The 23,403-nt window shown below is 43.0% G+C and overlaps 1 protein-coding gene across 1 annotated transcript; it reads right to left on the reverse strand.

Annotated features, from left to right (window-relative positions):
- Positions 1-8,521: 8,521 nt before the first annotated feature.
- LOC141107236 (uncharacterized) lies at positions 8,522-10,445 on the reverse strand. Its single transcript, XM_073597952.1, has 2 exons — positions 9,983-10,445; positions 8,522-9,700 (listed from the first exon to the last, which is right to left on the reverse strand). Exons 1-2 carry the CDS (start codon positions 10,442-10,444, stop codon positions 9,089-9,091), a joined length of 1,074 nt encoding a protein of 357 aa, XP_073454053.1. The 5' UTR covers position 10,445; the 3' UTR covers positions 8,522-9,088.
- Positions 10,446-23,403: the final 12,958 nt, after the last annotated feature.

Consider the following 23,403-nt stretch of genomic DNA (forward strand, 5'->3'; position numbering starts at 1 on the left):
GTTGGATGTTTGAAAGTAGGGGCCTGCCCTATATACTCTGCATAAATTGTGGCCTTAGGTGTTGGTGTTGCCACAACACTGTAAGCCCTCACAGGGCCCTGCTGTGAAATATTAGATCAAGAATTGTAATTACATGCCCCTGTTGAACAGAGGCAGAAAAATTGGGCCTTTGAAGATGGTGGTGGTGCGGGTGCCACAACACTGTACGTCCTCACAGTTACTCTTGGTGGGCGCAGGAAAAAGGCCTTGCTGTGAAATATTAGATCAAGAATTTTAATTACATGCACCTGTTGAACAGGGGAAGAAAAATTGGGCCTTTGGCGGTGGTGGTGCTGGTGCCACAACACTGTAAGTCGTCGCAGTTACTCTTGGTGGGCGCTGGAATGGGCCCTACTGTGAAATATCAGATCAAGAATTGCAATTACATGTCCCTGTTGAACAGGGACAGAAAAATTGGGCCTTAGGCACTGGTGCTGGTGCCACAACACTCTAACCCCTCACAGATACTCTAGTTGGAGCGCAGGAACGAGCCCTGCTGCAAAGAATTGCATCAAAAATTGTAATTACATGCCCCTGTTCAACAGGGGCTGAAAAATTGGCCTTAGGCACTGGTGCTGGTGCCACAACACTGCAACCCCTCACAGATACTCTAGTTGGAGCGCAGGAACGAGCCCTGCTGCAAAGTATTGCATCAAAAATTGTAATTACACGTCCCTGTTAAACAGGGGCTAAAAAATTGGGCCTTTGCCACTGGTGGGGAGCCCAGAAAAAAAAATATTCTTACAAGCTATCAGCATGATCATTGAGGAGGAAGTGGATAGTCACTCAGCATAACAGGATAGTCACTCAGCATCAGCATAGGCAGTCTTGAAGGGATCTGACATTTCAAAAAAATGTATTCGGTTACATCAGCATCAGGTGCTTGGTATCTGGTGGTGATCCAAGACTGATTAATTTTTATGAAGGTCATTCGATCGACCGAGTCGGTGGACAGGCGCACCCTGTGATCGGTTACAAAGCCTCCAGCAGCACTGAATATACGTTTCGCAAGAACGCTGGATGCAGGACAGGCCAGTAGCTCAATTGCCTACTGTGCAAGCTCTGGCCAGTGATCCATCCTCAAGACCCAGTAACCCAGAGGATTTTCTGTGGGAAAGGTGTCCAAGTCAGATCTTGCCCCTAGGTATTCCTGCACCATGTAAAACAGACGCTGGCAATGGTTGCTAGAACCGATCATACCTTGGGGCTGCGGACTAAAAAATTGTGTGAACGCATCAGTCAGCCGGCCACCTTCTCCACCACTCCTTCTTTGACTGACCGAAGCCTCAGCAACATGTTGTCCAGGAACAAGAGTTTGTAGCCTCCCAGTCTCTGGGAACGCGTTGCACTTACCTTTCTGCAAGGCCTCCCAAAGATGTTTCATCCTCTGCTCCCTCTGCGACAGCAAGATAAGTTATGCAACCTTACCTTTGTAACGTTGATCAAGAAGGGTTGCCAGCTAGTAACGATCTCCCTCCTTGATACCACGAATACGAGGATCCTTCTGCAGGCTTTGCAGGATCAGGGAGGCCATGCAGCGTAGGTTTGCTGAGGCATTCGGTCCGGAGTCCTCTGGGTCACTAAGGACATGAACCACAGCCACCTCCTCCCAGCCACGTACAAGTCCATGGGTTTCTTGGGACTGTAAATGATCTCTTAAAGACTGCTGCTGATGCTGAGTGCCAGGCTCCACCTCCATGCTGACACAATCCTCCTCCTCCTCGTCCTCTTCCTGTGTGATGTAAGGGCATGCAGGAACACTGTCTGGATAAAGGGGGCCTTGAGAGCTAAGGAAGTCCTCCTCTTCCTGCCTCTGTTCTGCCTCAAGTGCCCTGTCCATTATTCCACGCAGCGTGTGCTCCAACAGGTGGACAAGGGGGACAGTGTCACTGGTGCATGAACTGTCACTGCTCACCATCCTCATGGCCTCCTCAAATGGTGACAGGACAGTGCATGCATCCCTGATCATGGCCCACTGGCGTGGGGAAAAAAAACAAGCTCCCCTAACCCTGTCCTGGTGCCGTAGTCGCACAGGTACTCATTGATGGCCCTCTGCTGCGTGTGCAGCTGCTGCAGCATGGCCAACGTTGAGTTCCACCTGGTGGGCATGTCACAGATTAGGCGGTTCTTGGGCAGGTTAAATTTCTTTTGGAGGTCTGCCAGCCGAGCACTGGCATTATATGACCGGCGGAAATGCACACAGACTTTCCTGGCCTGCCTCAGGACATCCTGTAAGCCCGGGTACCTGCCCAAGAACCGCTGCACCACTAAGTTAAGGATGTGAGCCAAACAGGGCATATGGGTCAGTTGTCCCTGTCGGAGGGCGGAGAGGAGGTTGGTGCCATTGTCGCAAACCACCATTCCTGCCCTAAGTTGGCGTGGCGTCAACCACCTCTGAAGCTGCCCCTGCACAGCTGACAGAATCTATGCCCCAGTGTGGCTCGTGTCCCCTAAGCACACCAGCTCAAGCACCACATGGCATCTTTTGTCCTGCGTACTTGCGTAGCCCCTTGAACGCCTACAGAGCACCGCTGGTTCCGAGGACAAAGCACAGGAAGAGGCCATGGAGGAAGAGGAGGGGGTGGAGGAGAGAGGTGTGTCAGAATCACCAGTAGTGGCATTTTAGAGGCGTGGTGGTGGAACAACCTCCAACACTACTACACCTTGTCCTGCATCCTTCCCAGCTGCCAGCAGAGTCACCCAATGCGCAGTGAAACTTAGGTAACGTCCCTGTCCATGCCTGCTGGACCATGAGTCAGCGGTAATATGCACCTTACCGCTGACCGCCTTGTCCAGCGAGGCCAAGACATTGCCTTCCACATGCCGGTAGAGAGCCGGAATCGCCTTCCATGAGAAAAAGTGGCGTTTGGGAACCTGCCACTAAGGAACCACACATTCCACAAACTCACGGAAGGGGGCAGAGTCTACCAACTGAAGAATTTTGCCAAGCTAGCATTCAACCGCTGGGCATGTGGATGGCTGGGGATTTCTTTCTGCAGTGCAGCAGCTGGGGCAGGGAAATTTGCCTGGTACAATCTGACGTCGGTGTACCGATAGCAGATTGCCCGCAAGTACTTGGCTGTGACACACCTAATTCTACACCTTCATTCCTCTCAGTGCAGGTCTCAGAGAGGACTGAAGGTATAGTGGGGTTGGAGATCCTAGCAGATGAGGAGCAAGGAGAGGTTCTCTTTGTTCTTTGGTGTGGGTCTTTTAGGTACGCTTGCCAACGAACTGCATGGCAGGTCAACATATGTCTGGGCAAGCATGTGGTGCCCAAGCGGGAGATGTTTTGGCCATGCAAGATACGTTTGAGACATATGTTGCAAATAGCAGCAGTGCGATCTGATGCCCTCGTCTCAAAAAAGGCCCACACCAAAAAACTTTTGGAATAACGTGCAGAGACAGCAGCGCCCTGCATATGCGGAGCTCTGCGGTGTGATGCAGTCAGTGTGCTGCCCTTAGGTTGGCCCCTGGAGGGCATCCTGCCACGTTGGAGATGTGCCTCCTCCTCCTCCTCTCTCCTATCAGGCACCCACGTGGAGTCAGTGACCTCATCATCCCCTCCCTCCTCATCACTGGAGCAAACCTGGCAATATGGTGCAGCTGGGGGAACATGACTGCCAGATTGCTGTCCTTCTTGGGCACCCCCTCTTTCTGGGCTAACGTTACTGCCTTTTTCTAGCTGAGTATATCATCGGAGCCTTCAAAACGCCGGGCATCATCCTGGAGCATGTACCAAACACTGTGGTCAAGCAGTTCGGGGGACTCCCCAGGAGGACATGGGGGGGCTACGGAAGGAGTCACTGATGCCATTGAGCCGAGGGAAGAGGCCGCATTCGCAGCTGCTTTGCCAGGCAAAGTACCCTGAGCCTGGGTGAGAGAGGATGAGGAGGATGAGGACGGCTTGGTCATCCACTCGACCAAGTCTTCCACATGTTGTGGCTCAACACGTCCAGCTGCCGAAAAAAGGGCCCAGCGTGTCCCATGGCCACGTGCTGATGAGGATGCACCGTGTCTACGACCAGCACTGTTGCCTCTAGACACAAAGCCTGCTTGCCCTCTTTTATTGGCTTGTGACTGTCTGCCTCTCCTTGTTGGCCTTCCAGACATACTATTGGCCTGCAGTGAGATGTAGCTGCACAAAACTGGGATGTATATATATATATACCAACTATACTGCAGCTAGCAGAATCAACTGCCTGTATAATTAGTATGAGAACACCTGCACTTGTCTTCAGGTAGCTATACTGTAGGTGCAACTGTGCAGGGTACACAGTACACTAACTGGAAATACGTCAAGAGCCTACACAAGCACCTGGCTTTTAGGTAGCTATACTGTAGGTGCAACTGTGCAGGGTACACAGTACACTAACTGGAAATACTTCAAGAGCCTACACAAGCACATGGCTTCAGGTAGCTATACTGTAGGTGCAACTGTGCAGGTTACACAGTACAGTAACTGGAAATACGTCAAGAGCCTACACAAGCACCTGGCTTCAGGTAGCTATAATGTAGGTGCAACTGTGCTGGGTACACAGTACAGTAACTGGAAATACATCAAGAGCCTACACAAGCACCTGGCTTCAGGTAGCTATATTGTAGGTGCAACTGTGCAGGATACACAGTACACTAACTGGAAATACTTCAAGAGCCTACACAAGCACCTGGCTTCAGGTAGCTATACTGTAGGTGCAACTGTGCAGGGTACACAGTACACTAACTGGAAATACGTCAAGAGCCTACACAAGCACCTGGCTTCGGGTAGCTATACTGTAGGTGCAACTGTGCAGGGTACACCGTACAGTAACTGGAAATACGTCAAGAGCTTACACAAGCACCTGGCTTCGGGTAGCTATACTGTAGGTGCAACTGTGCAGGGTACACAGTACAGTAACTGTAAATACGTCAAGTGCCTACACAATCACCTGGCTTCAGGTAGCTATACTGTAGGTGCAACTGTGCAGGGTACACAGTACACTAACTGGAAATATGTCAAGAGCCTACACAAGCACCTGGCTTTTAGGTAGCTATACTGTAGGTGCAACTGTGCAGGGTACACAGTACAGTAACTGGAAATACGTCAAGAGCCTACACAAGCACCTGGCTTCAGGTAGCTATACTGTAGGTGCAACTGTGCAGGGTACACAGTACATTAACTGGAAATTACGTCAAGAGCCTACACAAGCACCTAGCTTCAGGTAGCTATACTGTAGGTGCAACTGTGCAGGGTACACAGTACATTAACTGGAAATACGTCAAGAGCCTACACAAGCACCTGGCATCAGGTAGCTATACTGTAGGTGCAACTGTGCAGGGTACACAGTACAGTAACTAGAAATACTGTATAAACACCTGTCTCCCTGTCAGTATATTAGGAATTAGGAAGAGAAGAACAGGCTCTAGCTAAACTGAATACAGTGTATGTATATATATATATATATATATATATATACACACAACACCTGGGATGTATATATATATATATATATATATATATATATATATATATATATATATATATATATATATATACATATATATATACACAATACACTGTAAGTGCAGCTAACTGACTCGACCTGCCTACTCTATCTAACTTAGATCAAATGACACTTCCTCTCTGTCTATCTCTCTCTCAACGCCGGAACACACTACACCGAGCCACCGTGCAGGCGGCCTTATATAGTGTGGGGCGTGTACTAAACCCCTGAGCCATAATTGGCCAAAGCCACCCTGGCTTTGGCCAATTACGGCTTTTTGTACAGACAGCGCTGTGATTGGCCAAGCATGCAGGTCATAGTGCATGCTTGGCCAATCATTAGCTAGCAATGCACTGCGATGCCGCAGTGAATTATGGGCCATGACGCGCCACTCAAATTTGGCGCGAACGGCCCATAATGTTCGCAATCCGGCGAACGACCGAACACACGATGTTCGAGTCGAACATGGGTTCAACTCGAACACGAAGCTCATCCCTAGTCACAAACATTTACCCAGCCATAACAAAATTTCCTTGTATTTTGTCTAATAAGTTTATTTTCTATGATCATCAGAACCTTCTAATGGCCATAATGTTGTATTTTACTAAATGAGGTTATACAACTGATGTTATACCTGTTAGACAAAATATGGAAAAATTGTATGGGTCCAAGAACAGGCTCAAATTCATGTGATTTATTTTTCTGAATTAGCACTGTGAGTGATACAGATCACTCACTGTGTTTATTCATAACTGAAGCCTAATATACTGTGTTTACTAGGCTTCAGTTTGTGAATGAACAGGAAGCTGCTCAGTACAGAGTATTTTCCATTCACTCACTGTCTAGTGCAGCTGGCGCTGCAGAGAATGGGGCTAGGGTATCTCTGTCCTCAGCCCCTTTCTCTGATGCAAAAATGAGACATCAGGGGTCTGTTTAGACCCTTGATATTTCACCAAAGTCCCCAGGTAGGGCTCCTGAAAAAATTGTAAATAAAAAATACTGTAAAAAAAAAAAAAAAAAATTAAAAACTACTGACACTGTCCACCTGACATCATCCACTGCACTACCGACACCGTCCACATTTTAATACAGTTTAAAATGTTTGTTTATACAGTATTTATAAGTGAGATAGATAGATAGATAGATATATAGATAGATAGATAGATAGATAGATAGATAGATAGATAGATAGATAGATAGATAGATAGATAGATAGATAGATAGATAGATAGATAGAGTGCCTTGAAAAAGTATTCATACCCCTTGACATTTTCTACATTTTGTCATGTTACAACCAAAGATGTAAATGTATTTTATTGAGATTTTATGTGACAGACAAACACAAAGTGGCACATAATTGTGAAGTGAAAGGAAAATTATAAATGTTTTTCAAATTTTTTTTTACAAATAAATACCGTATTTATCAGTGTATAACACACAATTTTTCCCCCTAAAAATCAGGGGGAAATTGTGTGTGCGTGTTATACGTGGATTTCTGCTGTATCTGAGTGGAAGAAGGGGGCTGGCACCGCTGGATTACACATGGCAGCGATCTCCTGTGTACCCCGCACTTACTCACACACAGTCCTGCCTTCTGGCCCAGGATTGGACCACTGTTCTGTTTATCACAGGAGGCGGGCCAGGAGGCGGGACTATGTGTGACTGAATGCCGGTTACACAGGAGATTGCGGCACTGTGTAATCCTGCAGATGAGCAGGCTGCAATAATCTGAAATGGTGAGGCTGCATTAATGGGCTGCATTAATGGGCAATGGAGAGGCTGCTAATGGACACTATGCAGGCTGCATTAATTTGTAATGGTGAGGCTGCTGATGGGCACTGTGCAAGCTGTATTGATGGGCACTGGTGAGGCTGCAGATGGGCACTGATCAGGCTGCATCGATGGACTGTGACCCTTAGTTTGCTTCAAAGTACTTTATTTAAAATTGTTGTTTTTTTCCTGAAGCTTCCCTCTTAAAATGAAGGTGCGTGTTATACACCTGTGCGTGTTATACGCCAATAAATGCGGTACGTGAAAAATGTGACATGCACTTGTATTCAGCCCCCTTTACTCTGATACCCCTAACTAAAATCTAGTGGAGCCAATTGCCTTCAGAAGTCACTTAATTAGTAAATAGAGTCCTGTGTGTAATGTAATCTCAGTATAAATACAGCTGTTCTGTGAAGCCCTCAAAGGTTTGTTAGAGAACCTTAGTGAAAAAACAGCATCATGAAGGCCAAGAAGCACACCAGACAGGTCAGGGATAAAGTTGTGGAGAAGTTTAAAGCAGAGTTAGGTTGTAAAAAAAAATCCCAAGCATTGAAACATCTCACAAAGCTGTTCAATCCATCATCCGAAAATGGAAAGAGTATGGCACAACTGCAAACCTAACAAGATATGGCTGTGCTTCTAAACTGACAGGCCAGGCAAGAAGAGCAGTAATCAGAGAAGCAGCCAAGAGGACCATGTTAACTCTGAAGGAGCTGCAGAGATCCACAGCTCAGGTAGGAGAATCTGTCCACAGGACAACTATTATGCCGCGTACACACGGTCGGACTTTTCGTCTACAAAAGTCCAACGGACGCTGACGGACTAAAGCTGGCTGGTAATCCGATCGTGTGTGGGCTTCTCCGGACTTTCAACGTACTTTTTTAGCCTCAAATCCGACGGACTTTAGATTTGAAACATGCATCAAATCTTTACGTCGTAACTACGACGGACCCCGAAGTCCGCTCGTCTGTATGCTAGTCCGACGGACAAAAAAACGACGCATGCTCATAAGCAAAAACTAAACGGAAGCACTCGGTCTAGTAAAACTAGTGTTCGTATTGTAGGTAGCACATTCATCACGCTGCAAAATCTGTGATCGTTGAATGCAGCGCATTTTATTTCTTCTTTACGAATGCTCTAAAGAACGAAGGTGTTTTGCTGTTCATAATCAGAGTTCTCCCAAACTGATTTCTGGATTCTTTTTCTCTTTGATCTCATGAATGATATAGTATGCATTTTAAAAACAATGTTTCCATACTAATAATACTTTTTCCCCTTTTTTTTTTTTTTTTTTTTTAGGTTTGTAAAGTTACCACAAAGAACCCATTATTCTTTTTTTTTTTTATAGTGATTATTTTTTAGTTTTTAGATAAAGTTAACCCAAAGCACCGTTTTTGGTTATGTAAATTTTTTTATTTTCAAGACTTACCACTTGAACATTATTAACATTAGTAATGTATTTTTGGTGTGTTTTTTCCAAACTCAATGAGATTGTTGTCCCTTGTTAATTTAACATTGTGTGTAAAATCAATGATTTCAAAGAAAACACATAAAGTCTTTTGCTAAACTCAAAAAAGATCCATTTATTCATGGTCAAAATAAAATAAAGAGGAAGTCAACGCTGGAAAAAGTCGGTGTACAAGAAAATTGGGATCTTGCGGAGTCCATATAAGAGGGAGCACAATCTGGTCCAAGAATCCCAGAGATCAACAGCACCAGCAGATGATCTAGATGTCCCCAGACTGTGGTCCTACAACAGCCTGCGTCTTCTGTCAGACCAGACTGAACCCAGGTCATCACTTTCTTCTCTTCCCTGCAGCCTTTCCTCCACGCTGCCCTGCAGCCTTCCCTGTAGCCTTCTTTTGAGGCTGTGGCTCTGGTGTTTCAGTTGTGGCAGGAGGAGGAGGAGGAGGAGGAGGAGGAGGAGGGGGGGCTGCCTCATGTAGTTGGGTGTTTTGTGTTAGCGTGCCCTGCAGCCCCTTATGGATTGTTTCCCCAAATAGGCGCTCACAAATGAGGCGCTGCTCCCAATCCATCTGAAGAAGCCTGCTGGCTAAGTAGCAGCCATAGGATTCTTCCGCTTCGGGGGGGCTCCTTAAAAAACGGGTGGCCTCTTGCATGAGGCGCAGGGATGCGTCCTGTGTGACCATCCCCTTCCTGGCCCTTTTTTTGGGAAGGTGGAGGGGAGGCACTTGGGATTCGGTCAGGCTCCTACGGGGCCCAGCCACCTCACTTGGCCCAGCCACCTCACTGGGAGCAGCCACCTCACTGGGAGCAGCCACCTCCTGCCTGACACTGGGCCCAGCCTCCTCCAGGATGATGGTGAATCCGGCCTCCTCCAGGCTGTCCATGGGCCCGGTCTCCTCCTGCCTGCCACTTTCCCCACATTCCTCCTGGATGGACTCATCCTGTGTATAAAAAAAGGACAATAGTTTGAGTATATTTTTTTGGGTTAATCAATGACACACAGTTTGCTTCTCATGAATAGCAAATTCAATGTGAATACATCTCTTTAATAAAAGAGTCTAATCAGACACCCTAATTATTTCGAGCAGGTGCCAAACATATTTAGCCACTACTGTCAATTGATATGTATACACAATTTTGAGTGACAAATTATTTTAGACAATTATAACATCCAGTTAACATCATTAATATTAGTACAGTAAATATTTGTTAAAATAATTTACCTGACTCCAGATGGTCATATCTGGTTCATCCAGGATGGAAGACCCAGCTTGCTCCTCATCAGCCTCTGCTGGGGTGGAGGGAAGGGTGGAGGGAAGGGTGGAGGGAAGGGTTGAAAGTGATGGCCTGGCTTCATTCTGGTCATCCAGAAAACGGAGTTGATTGTAGTACCACAGCCTGGGTACATAAACATCATCTGCTGATGCTCCTGATCTCCTTGATTCCTGGATCTTCTTATGCTCCCTCTTATACATGTTCCTCAAGACCCCAATTTTCTTGAGCAATGTCTCCATTGTTGCTTCCGGGATGGTCGCCTGGACAAAGGACAGAAGTCTCTCCAGCGTTGACTTCCTCACATGCTTTGCATAATACTGAGGGTGTTTCACCTCCCACAAATTCCTCATCTCTCGATATTTCGAAATAAAAGCTGTAAGGAACTCTGGATCCTTAAATAGGGGATTCATTATATCTGGAAAAGATGAAGTCACAAGACAAAAAACACTTTTATTATAGGTTTCTGCTAACCCCTCATCATCTTCTCCCTATGTAGGCCTCATCAATCTATCAAGCCATATAGGCCACTTGCTACAAAGTCATGACCATAAAACCCAAAAAATATATATCTAAAATTACCTTCGTTTTGTAACGTCCTGGTCCACTATCACCTACCACAGAACGTACGTACGACACGTGCGCAAGGGCCCTCTTTACACACTACGCATGTGTGAAACTCCGCCTGCGTCGCCCGCCCCTGACGTTCGAAATTAACTCATGTTCTCCGCCCCCTAATTCGACGCACAGAACGTACGTATGACACGTGCGCAAGGCCCCTCTTTATACACTACGCATGTGTGAAACTCCGCCTGCGTCGCCCGCCCCTGACGTTCGAAATTAACTCATGTTCTCCGCCCCCTAATTCGACGCACAGAACGTACGTACGACACGTGCGCAAGGCCCCTCTTTATACACTACGCATGTGTGAAACTCCGCCTGCGTCGCCCGCCCCTGACGTTCGATTTTAACTCATGTTCTCCGCCCATTTTTTGTTACGGCGCGTAGTGGAGTTAAATAATGGCGGAGACACCTGAAATGTTGACGACCTCAGGTAGTGGAGACAGCCCGGAGGCTGGAACGTCAACCAAATCTATGAGGCCTAGATTTAAGGCCTCTAATATGAGTTTTAAAGAGATGGTGGAGATGGTGGCCATTCTTCACAAAGTTGACTATGATGGGAAGTATGGGCCGTACGCACGGCCAAATTTGCGCAAGGCCAAAATAATGGCGAAGGTCGTGGACACTTTGCAGGCATCTTTTGGGGTCCAGCGCTCCAGAGATCAACTGAGAAAAAGATGGTCTGACCTGAAACTCAGGGAGCCGGATCAATACCGACGTATCCGGAAAGTTCTTAAAAAAAGTAAGTACTTGTCGTGTTTTTCTCGTGTGTTTATTACCTTGTATACTGCTCCATGTGCTTTTCCTTCCTATACGATTTTTTGTTCATCGTTTTAAACGATCTTTTAATAAACCTCGTTACATATCTATAGATAGATCTATATATATATATAGATATATATATATATATAGATATATATATATATATCTATATATATATAGATAGATATAGATAGAGATATATATATATATATAGATATATATATATATATAGATCTATCTATAGATATCTATAGATAGATATATAGAAATATATATAGATATATAGATATCTATCTATAGATATCTATATATAGATATATAGATATACATATAGATATATAGATATATATATAGATATATAGATATATATATATAGATATAGATATATATATAGATATAGAGAGAGAGAGAGAGAGAGAGAGAGAGAGAAATATATAGAGAGAGAGAGAAATATAGAGATAGGTAGATAGATAGATATAGAAATGTAAAACATTCTTTTTGAATATTTTAAGTTATCTTTATTTTTTTTCTTTACATTTAGTTAGATATTTAGAGATTTTGTTCCAGATATAGAGAGAGAGAGAGATCAAAAGATTATTAACTATATTTTGAGATATTGATATCTATCTATCCGATATGTCTTTATAATTTTAAATATTGAGGTAAAATAGGAACTCTACACAAACCACTTCACTACAAATGTTGGAAAATTACTATGTACTAAAATATCTGTGTGCTAAGTAGATTAATAATTTTTTGTTTCACATAGGGGAAAAATCACTCAGCCAACAAGAAGACAGTCCACCCCAAGCCAAACATGATTGGGAAATCAGCCCAAGTCCCACTGAGGATGTGGAGGAAGGAGAGGTGGGCGACATGGGCACCCCACCAGGTGAGTGTCTGACACACCAGCTTACGGTAATCTATGCATGGCTGCCTTTTGTTTAATGTAATTTGTCTACTCTATTTTAGGGGATCTGGTTGTGCTTGATTCAAGCAACAGCACCACCCCCGAGGATGTGGAGGAATTATGCTACATGGGCACCCCACCAGGTCAGTGTCTGAGACAACAGCTTTATTATGGTAAGGTAAACTATGTATGTGTGCATATTTCTAAAGACATTTTTTGGTTTCATTCCACTTTAGGTACAACAAGAAGTGACTATTTCACCTCTGAAAGTGCCCAACGGCTAATTGGTCAAATAATGGCCTGGAATAAAGACATCGATGAAATGCGTAATCGGCTGGATCGTATGCAGCAGGAAATGAAGGACATGATTGATGTTTTGGGTCGAATCTAAATGCCCTTTTTTAAACCCCAAAACATCAATCATGTCCTTCATTTCCTGTTTTGCTGACCCCATTCTGGGCCTTCTCTTTCTTTTTTTGGCTGAACATAAATGGCTGTTTAACCTAATTTAAAAAAGGAGGGCTGTTTCTCGTAAATACCTAAAAAATCCACAAAAAAATAAAACTTGATTTTCTCAAAAACCCAAAAAAAATAAAAAAAAATTGATTTTAAAAAACCAAAAAAAATAACAAAACTTGATTTTCAAAAAACCAAAAAAAATAAAAAAAAATTGATTTTAAAAAACCAAAAAAAATAACAAAACTTGATTTTCAAAAAAAAACAAAAAAAAAAAAAACTTGATTTTAAAAAACCAAAAAAAAAACAAAAACTTGATTTTAAAAAAACAAAAAAAATAAAACTTGATTTTAAAAAAACAAAAAAAATAACAAAACTTGATTTTCAAAAAAAAACAAAAAAAAAAAAAACTTGATTTTAAAAAAACAAAAAAAAAAAACTTGATTTTAAAAAAACAAAAAAAATAAAACTTGATTTTAAAAAAACAAAAAAATAACAAAACTTGATTTTCAAAAAAAAACAAAAAAAAAAAAACTTGATTTTAAAAAACCAAAAAAAAAAAAAAAACTTGATTTTAAAAAAACAAAAAAAATAAAACTTGATTTTAAAAAAGCAAAAAAATAACAAAACTTGATTTTCAAAAAAAAACAAAAAAAAAAAAAACTTGATTTTAAAAAACCAATAAAAAAAAAAAAATTTGATTTTAAAAAAACAAAAAAAATAAAACTTGATTTAAAAAAAAAAAAAAAATAACAAAACTTGATTTTCAAAAAAAAACAAAAAAAGCCTGTTTGCGAAAATCAAAAAGCCAAAAATATTTTTTTGTGGATTAGGTAGAAATATTTAAATATAATTATATTTTTCTACATTATTAAGATATCATTATATTTTTGTCTATGAACATTTTATACTAAATGCAGAACTGAATGCATAACAACCATTAATAAAAACATCTCCTTATAGGAATTAAATAAATGTGTGGTTTGTTATTTCAAGGCTCAGTATCAGTTTGGTTATAATTGTAAAAAAGTTGTTTACAGTGGCAATGGAGCTTATTTAGACATTTAAAATTAAAATACAGTTGGCACTACAACTGCTCGACCATAACCTAGGAGACAGCCCAAAAGAAAGGCAAGCAATAAATATAATGCAAGATTTCCTCAATATTTTTTTTATTGTAAAAAATTATATATCCTGGCCCATTGCAATGGCCCCCCTACCCATAAAATAATTAACATATTGCTGTCTAACTTGACGGGCACTTTGGGGGGCCAAGCCAGTACGGACAGTATCCAGGCCCGTAAGGTTGGCATCTATTTGTCCGGCCTCAGGCCCAACTGTGCCTATATAATTCGGAGAATGTTTGTTTAAAAAGTTGTGCAGAATGCAGCACGATAAAATGATAAAATTAAGTTTGTATTCCGCCAAATTAATGGCTGTTTGAAACAGGCGGAACCGGCTGGCCAGAATTCCAAACGCATTCTCAACCACTCTTCTAGCTCTGGCCAGCCGGTAATTAAAAACCCTCCTCTCCGGGGTGAGGGTTCTTTGGGGGAATGGCCTCATGAGGTGCTTGCTGAGAGCGAAGGCTTCATCGGCAATGAAGACAAAGGGGAGTCCTTCCACGTTATCCGCATCAGGTGGCAATCCCAGGCCACCACTCTGGAGACGCTGGCAGAACTCCGTCTGGGCAAATACTCCTCCATCCGACATCCGGCCATTCTTCCCCACGTCCACATATAAAAAATCATAGTGTGCCGACACCACCGCCATTAAAACAATACTGTGGAACCCCTTATAATTAAAATAGTATGACCCCGAATGGGGTGGTGGCACAATGTGGACATGTTTCCCAGCTATAGCCCCTCCACAATTGGGAAAGTCCCAACGGCTGGCAAAATGGGATGCCACAGTCTGCCATTCCTGTGGCGTTGAAGGAAACTGGGGAATCAAACAAGAAAACCAAAATCAATTAATTTGGAAGCTAACATTGCAAGAAAATTAGACAATTAAAAACATTATTCCCCAGCATCAGTATAACATTAAATAATTTAATTCTTCTGGAATAACTAATATGGAAAGGCACACTTATCAGATTGCTCACCCCCTCTGATGGAACATTGATTACATTTTAGGGGGTTGTGAAATCCCTAAAAAAGATTACTTTTAGGACACGCAGGAATTTAGGGACTAAAAAGGCTACAAGACTGCAGTTGTCGCACTCTGCAGGTGCAGTTGCTAACCAGCTTACAGTAAATGAGGTAATGTAAAAAGGCATTCATGTTGCAAGGAGTACACAATCACAGGCAAGGGCAATTAATGAAAACACTTTGAGGCTTGCATATGATTTGATGATGGAAATCAGCAGAGCTTCTGCTCATTTACTAAAGCACTGGAACAAATGCACTTGTAGAGTGCACATGCATTTTGCAAACTGCAACATATATTTGCTTTAGACAAATCAACACCACAGAACATTCAAGCAAATTTTTACGAGGGTGGGGGGGGGGTTGTGAAATCTAGATAATTGCTAATTAGCAGCACACTATTTGGAGTGAGTTTAGGTGGGGGTGGGTGGGGGGGTTGGGAAATCTAGATAATTGCTAATTAGCAGCACACTATTTGGAGTGAGTTTAGGTGGGGGTGGGTGGGGGGGGTTGGGAAATCTAGATAATTGCTAATTAGCAGCACACTATTTGGAGTGAGTTTAGGTGGGGGTGGGTGGGGGGGTTGGGAAATCTAGCTAATTGCTAATTATAAGCACACTAAATACACTCAAACAAAATACATTCAAAATGAGTAGACTAGGTGGATATGTTCCCATCACTTCATGCTGGGAAGGTTATTGAAGGAAAATATACATGCATGCCAAAAAATAACAGGAATAAAATCCAGCATGTGTGAGGATAAAAAGGGGACATTCACACTATATTGCAATGATGGTAAGTAGTGTTTGAAGCAAGAAATACATTACATTATCAAAGATTACATAAAAGAACATGTGATGCTAATAAAAGAAAAATATCTTACCTTAATATAGTCCTTCTGCAGGACCTGGATGATGGCAGAACAGGTCTCTGGGATAATGATCCCCAGAGCCTGGGGGGAGATGCTTGTCGAGAACTTAAGGTCCTGCAGGCTTCTCCCTGTGGCCAAATACCGCAAGGTAGCGACCAGCCTCTGCTCCGGAGTGATGGCTTGCCTCATGCAGGTATCCTGCCTGCTGATATAGGGGGTCAGCAAAGCCAACAAACGGTCAAAAACGGGGTCCGTCATCCGGAGAAAGTTCCTGAAATCCTCAGGATTATTCTCACGGATCTCACGGAGCAAAGGCATGTGACAGAACTGGTCACGCTGAAGCAACCAATTCTTGGTCCATGAACTCCTCCTCGCCCTGTTCATGGACTGGTCTTGGGCTGAAGAATAAACTACAGCACCAAGCACATACAATGCACGAGCTCTACGACGAGTACGTACAGGTAACATGGTTTCAAAACGGTCGGCTGGTCAGAACGCACTAAACAGAACGCACTGAAGAACAGCAAGGCCTGTGAAGAACGACCTGAAAATCAGGAACGAGCGGCCAATAAAACAAAGATTTCTCAATGCCAACTGACCAAACGCACTGAAAAGCAGATACAAACCTCACAAGCACAGACTGAACAACAGTTAAAACGAACTGAAAAATACGAGTCTCACAAGCGCGAATCGTCTCTCACCAAACTTCTACTAACACGAGATAAACACGAGATTAGCAGAAGGAGCCCAAAGGGTGTCGTACGGGCTATTGAACTTCCGTTTTATAGTCTCGTTGGACTTGGTGTACGTCACCGCGTACTAGGCTGTCGTACTTTTGTGTGGTCGTGTGTAGGCAAGTCCGTTCGTAAGAAAGTCTGCCGCAAGTCCGCCGAAGGTACGTCGGAAGTATGTCGGACAGGCTGTCGGACTTTTGTAGACGAAAAGTCCGACCGTGTGTACGCGGCATTAGTCGTGCACTCGGTCGGTCGGTCACAAATCTGACCTTTATGGAAGAGTGGCAAGAAGAAAGCCATTGCTGAAAGAAAGCCATAAGAAGTCCCATTTGCAGTTTGCATGTGGAAGAAGTAAACCGTGAACACGTGGAAGAAGGTGCTCTGGTTAGATGAGACCAAAATTTAGCTTTTTGGTCTAAAAGCCAAACGCTATGTGTGGCAGAAAACAAACACTGCACATCAGCCTGAACACACTATCCCCGCCATGAAACATGGTGGTGGCAGCATCATGTTGTGGGGATGCTTTTCTTCAGCATGGACAGGGAAGCTGGTCAGAGTTGATGGGAAGATGGATGGAGCCAAATACAGGGCAATCTTAGAAGAAAACCTGTTACAGTCTGCAAAAGACTATAGACATGGGGCGTATCCAGGGGGGGCAACGGAGCAATTGCCTCCCGCAAAAAATATCACTGACTAGACTGACACTGACTGCAGGCCTGACTCCCGAGTCTCTCTCTGTCTCACATTAGCTGATCAGCGGCGCAGAGAGAGAGACTGTATTAGTGTAATAATTAAGCCACGCTGGATGCCTGGACCAGGAGGAGGTGAATGGAGCTGCGCCGCTGGCTTGTTCTTTCCCTGCACTGGTTGCTAGCGCCTTGGCCACCTGGGGTCTAGCAACCAGTAACGTCAGTGAGTCACGTCAGTTAGTCACAATGAGGAGATCGAGAGCGCCAGCATTCTTCCTTCCTGAGAGTGTTGGCCCCACCCACCGGCACCCCCTCTCTCCATCTTCTCCACACTGCAGGCCTCCGCCCCTGAGTGAGTGTTGGCTCCACCCACCTCTTCCCTCCATCTTCTCTACACTGCAGAGTGGCGTGAACACAGGAAAAAGCAGTCATGTAATGCTGCCTGCGGCTGCAGACAGTACAATTACTGAATCCATCTCCATTGCTCATGCATGGGAGCCCCTCCCCCCACCAGAGCACCAAAATATTTTACTAAAAGTGAGTAAAAGAATGAATAAATGTCATGTTTCAAATCGCAAAATACATGTGTGCCATTATCTATGAAAAAAAAATGCCCTTTTAGTCTTGTTCATTCTTAACCCCTTCAGTCCCGGAAAGTTTTACCCCCCTTCATGACCAGGCCATTTTTTGCGATACTGCGATGCACTACTTTAACTGACTGGCAATTGAGCAGTCATGCGACGCTGTACCCAAGTAAAATTTATGTCCTTTTTTCCCCACAAATAGAGCTTTCTTTTGGTGGTATTTGCCGTTTTTACTATATGCGATATAAACAAAAAAAGAGCGTCAATTTTGAAAAAAAAAGCAATAGTTTTTACTTTTTGCTATAAAAAATGTCTTCATCAGTTTAGACCAATATGTATTCTGCTACATATTTTTGGTAACAAAAAAATCCCAATAAGCGTATATTGATTGGTTTGCACAAAAGTTATAGCGTCTACAAAATAGGAGATAGATTTATGGCATTTTTGTTTATTTTTTATTTTTTACTAGTAATGGTGGCAAACAGTGATTTTTAGCAGGACCGCAACATTGCAGCGGACGGATCGAACACCTAACTGACACTTTTGACACTTTTTTTCGGACCAGTGACACTAATACAGTGATCAGTGCTAAACATATGTACTGTCACTGTACTAATGACATTGGCTGGGAAGGAGTTAACATCAGGGGCAATCAAAGGGTTAACTGTATCCCTAGGGGGTGCTTGTTAATTGTGTGGGGGATGGTTTCATTAGATGAGCAGAGTGATCTGTGTTCCTGGTAAGCAGGAACACAAGATCACTCTGTTCATCTCTAACAGAACGGCGGTCTGCCTTTTTTACATCGGACATCGCTTACGCAAGACCCGCTGATTGGCTTCCCCTATGGCCAATCAGCTCGCGAGCCTTCGCTGGCTATTGCACAAAATGGCGTACAGTTCTGTAAGCAACACCTTATTTTCTGCCAGTGCCCCTCCCAAGACTAGACTCTGGATCCGCTCCTGCTTCAGACTTTGGGATAGAAGACAGCAGGCATTTCTACTTATATATATATATATAAAAATTCAGTCCAGACAACCAATTTATAATTTGTAATAATATTTTATTGGATAAATATTTTAGGCCGTGGCTATTTTATTGGTTTAATAAAAATTTTACATTTTATAATCTATAAACATTTACTAAATCCATAGTAAAATTCTTTATATAACATCACTTAGAAGTATAACAACCTAGCCACTACGGCTAAGGCCGAATAATAATCTATCTTCTGAATAAGCAAAACAAATTTACCCCAATAAGATAAAGATTTACCACATAAAAAAGCCGCGACAAGGGAGTGGGGGGTGGGGAGCTGTCCTCTTTAATTTCTTCTGGCAACTGTCAATGGTCTATAACCGTTAACCTATATGTATAGGGGTACCTTGCTACTCTAAATCATTCATTGGTGGAATACATGGCTTAACTGACCTATCCTATATTAAATTTACAATGTATTTGTTTTTACATCCAGTTCATTTTTTAAACAATTTACTGAGCTGGCCAGAACTAGTTTTTGAGGAAGTCAATTCCACATTTTCACAGCTCTTCTTGTGAAGAAGCCTTTCCATATGTGGAGGTTAAATCTCTTCCTCCCATACGGTGTAAACGTTTTTAGTTTTTAGATCCACTTGGTCTCTGCTTTTGAAATATCCCTTTTTACATTATTCCCTCTCCAGTGTGGATTTTGTTTATCTATACCAACAAACCTCTGAAGTAGTCCTATGTTGCTGTTTAGTCCCAGGATATGCTTACCTGTTAAAGCTTCAATGATCACTTTTAGTTTGAGGGTCATAACTATCCAGTAAGCCTTTTTGATCACAGTGTGAGGTATGTAGCACTCTGTGAAAAGTCTCTTTCACTAAACACTGTCAATGGGAAATTGTTCACGAGATTGCATCACTTGGTCTGTGTGTGGGCACTCAGATGAAATTTATATATGGACATTTTTATACAGGGTCTTTGCTTTGCACGATATTTGCACTTTTTTTTATATTCTATATTTCTTTTGATGTAATTATTTGTATGTGTATTTTGATTTCATATTTGTATTTTTAAATATTTGCTATTAGGTTATACCATATTGATACCAATTGGAGGTTTGATGTTTATATGTCTTGTATCAGGATATAGTGGATGCTACTATTCACAATTTTGAGTTTTTGTTTTTTTTGGAGAACCTGTGAAAAGAAAAGTGCAGATTTTTTCTTAATTTTTTTTATGTGCTTTTACTGGCGTTTGACTTCCTGTCAAAAGCCTAAAATGCAAGATGGGGGGGTTGTACACTGCTTCCCAGCCACAGCAAATTAAACTCAGATTGCCGAGTTGACAGACGGCAATGTCTACCAAACTTACCTGTGTCGTGGTTGTGACATGTTAGATCCATTCAATGTCACCACCAACCACTTGCCTACTGGGCACTTTCACCTCCTTCCTGTCCAGACCATTCTTCAGCTTTCAGTGCTGTCGCACTTTGAATGACAATTGCGTGGTCATGCAACATTGTACTCAAATAACATTTTTATAATTTTTTTTCACACAAATAGAGCTTTCTTTTGGTGGTATTTAATCACCACTGGGTTTTTTTATTTTTTTGCTTAAAAAATGCAAAAAGACAGAAAATTTTGAAAAAAAAACCTTTTTCTTAGTATCTGTTATAAATTTTGCAAATAAGTAACTTTTCTCCTTCACTGATGGGCACTGATAGGCTTCACTGATAGGCTGCACTGATTGGCTCTGATGAGGTGGCACTGATGAGCACTGATGAAGAGGCACTGATGGGCACTGATAGGCAGCACTGATGAAGAGGCACTGATGGGCACTGATAGGCAGCACTGATGGGCACTGATTGGCACTGTTGGGGCTGCACTGATAATTAGGACACTGATGATCAGTGCCCTGATTATCAGTGTAGATGTCTCCTGTCACACTTGCCAGTTACTGGCTTGCCTCTCCTCATGCTGTGACAGCGTGTGAGAAAAGGAATGCCAGTAAGCGACAAATGTATTTACATTGTGATCAGCTGTGATTGGACACAGCTGATTACATGGTAAAGGGCTACTGTGATTGGCCCTTTACCCTGATCACAGAGCACGCTGTGTGGGAGGATGTCAATAGAGGCCCACAGAGAACTGGATGACCATGCTGTAGCATGGTCAAGAAATGTTTAAACAAAAACAGAGGAAAAAAAAAAAGAAACAGGATTTCAGGAGGTGGCAGTATTGCTTCCTGAACTAACAACCGCTGTTTTAACAACCTTCAAAAAGTAATCCCCCCCAGATCGCTTCTTTAGCCAGTGCCACCATGTGAATCTAGCCATAGGCTGGGTAATTTAAATATAATATTCTATAGTAAACATATTGTGGAAAAACGTGTCCTCTTCAATGGCATCCACCCAACTCTATTTTAGAGCATGAGCCTTTATCAGCATGTAGGTGGGGTGCAGTGGATTAACACACTCAGTCCCAGTGCAATAAAAAACATGTACTGAAATAATGCAGAAACAGTCACAAATAACCCGATAGGAAGGCAGCCCAACCGGAAACACTCACTGTTCCAACAGCATATGGGGAGCAGAATGCAGCCGAACTGTCAGCATCTGTAGAGAGGGGAAGAATGTGGCCTGGCCTTCTTGTGTCCAGAGAAGTTGCTAGTCCTAAACTTTCCCCTTCTCATCAGGAACCTTTCCCTGCCACTAGTTATGTCCCTACCAGGCAGGGTACCTGTCCATACTCTACCAAATCGCAAATACGCGCCAAACCTTGAAACCAGGGCATTAAATAGGCTCTGCCTGAGCCAACATAGCTGCCAAATCACATGATTCAGCAGCATCCAATTGGATGCTTCCCTAGTGACTCAGGAAACCATGGAGGAATTGCGTTCCTCTTGACTTCCTCTCCAACTGCATTGCTGCTGTGGAAGAGCGCCACCTGCAGTGGAGAAAGTAGACTGCACCTGCACACAAGCAGTGTGGAAGTTTACCACTGTAGTATACATTTTGGAAATACACATTTGGAAATGGTTCTTTGGGGTAAACTTTTTGTATGTGCTGCATATTTACATACAAGCTCATGTGTGCACTCCCGGGATTTATAAATGAAGGTATACATCACCACATACTGTAGTTTCATGTAACCCCAACATACAAGCTTACCTTGGCCCACTTTAAAGCTGAATTCTGAGCAAACAGCTAAATAAACAGATTAAACACATATATGGGAGCTCCTTTCCCTGCCAAAGGATTTGTATTCAAGTTAAATTACGCTTACAAGTATTTTCCCTTTCCTAGCCTGGACAGTGACGGAGAAGCAGCAGAATGATCTCTGTCACTCTGCTCTCTCCTCTCATCAGCATGTTTCCTGGCAGTAAATGAGCACTGACTTCTCCTCCTTCTCCCAGTCTGAGCTTTACTGTACAAGGGATTGTAAGAGGCTAATACTAGGTCAAATTCAGGTATTTACAATGCTTGCATCTATTAAAGAATTTAATTACAGTGGGGCAAAAAAGTATTTAGTCAGCCAGCAATTGTGCAAGTTCTCCCACTTAAAAAGATGAGAGAGGCCTGTAATTGTCATCATAGGTATACCTCAACTATGAGAGACAAAATGTGGAAACAAATCCAGACAATCACATTGTCTGATTTGGAAAGAATTTATTTGCAAGTTATGGTGGAAAATAAGTATTTTGTCAATATTAAAAGTTCATCTCAATACTTTGTTATATATCCTTTGCTGGCAATGACAGAGGTCAAACGTTTTCTGTAAGTCTTCACAAGGTTGTCACACACTGTTGCTGGTATGTTGGCCCATTCCTCCATGCAGATCTCCTCTAGAGCAGTGATGTTTTGGGGCTGTCGTTGGGCAACACGGACTTTCAACTCCCTCCAAAGGTTTTCTATGGGGTTGAGATCTGGAGACTGGCTAGGCCACTCCAGGACCTTGAAATGCTTCTTACGAAGCCACTCCTTCGTTGCCCGGGCAGTGTGTTTGCGATCATTGTCATGCTGAAAGACCCAGCCACGTTTCATCTTCAATGCCCTTGCTGATGGGAGGAGGTTTGCACTCAAAATCTCACGATACAAGGCCCCATTCATTCTTTCATGTACATGGATCAGTCATCCTGTTCCTTTTGCAGAGAAACAGCCCCAAAGCCTGATGTTGCCACCCCCATACTTCACAGTAGGTATGGTGTTCTTTGGTTGCAACTCAGCATTCTCTCTCCTCCAAACATGATGAGTTGTGTTTCTACCAAACAGTTCTACTTTGGTTTCATCTGACCATATGACATTCTCCCAATCCTCTTCTGGATCATCTAAATGCTCTCTAGCAAACCTCAGACGGGCCCGGACATGTACTGGCTTAAGCAGGGGGTCACGTCTGGCACTGCAGGATCTGAGTCCCTGGCGGTGTAGTGTGTTACTGATGGTAGCCTTTGTTACGTTGGTCCCAGTTCTCTGTAGGTCATTCACTAGGTCCCTCCGTGTGGTTCTGGGATTTTTGCTCACCGTTCTTGTGATCATTTTGACCCCACGGGGTGAGATCTTGCGTGGAGCCCCAGATCGAGGGAGATTATCAGTGGTCTTGTATGTCTTCCATTTTCTAA

Source organism: Aquarana catesbeiana, linkage group LG09 (assembly GCF_042186555.1).
Source record: "Aquarana catesbeiana isolate 2022-GZ linkage group LG09, ASM4218655v1, whole genome shotgun sequence".
Taxonomy (NCBI): domain Eukaryota; kingdom Metazoa; phylum Chordata; class Amphibia; order Anura; family Ranidae; genus Aquarana; species Aquarana catesbeiana.

Coding starts and splice junctions, on each gene's coding strand:
- LOC141107236 (XM_073597952.1), bottom strand. CDS start 10,444: ATGAATCCCCTATTTAAGGATCCAGAGTTCCTTACAGCTTTTATTTCG. Junction 9,701..9,982: donor ATATGACCATCTGGAGTCAG/GTAAATTATTTT, acceptor TTTTATACACAG/GATGAGTCCATCCAGGAGGA.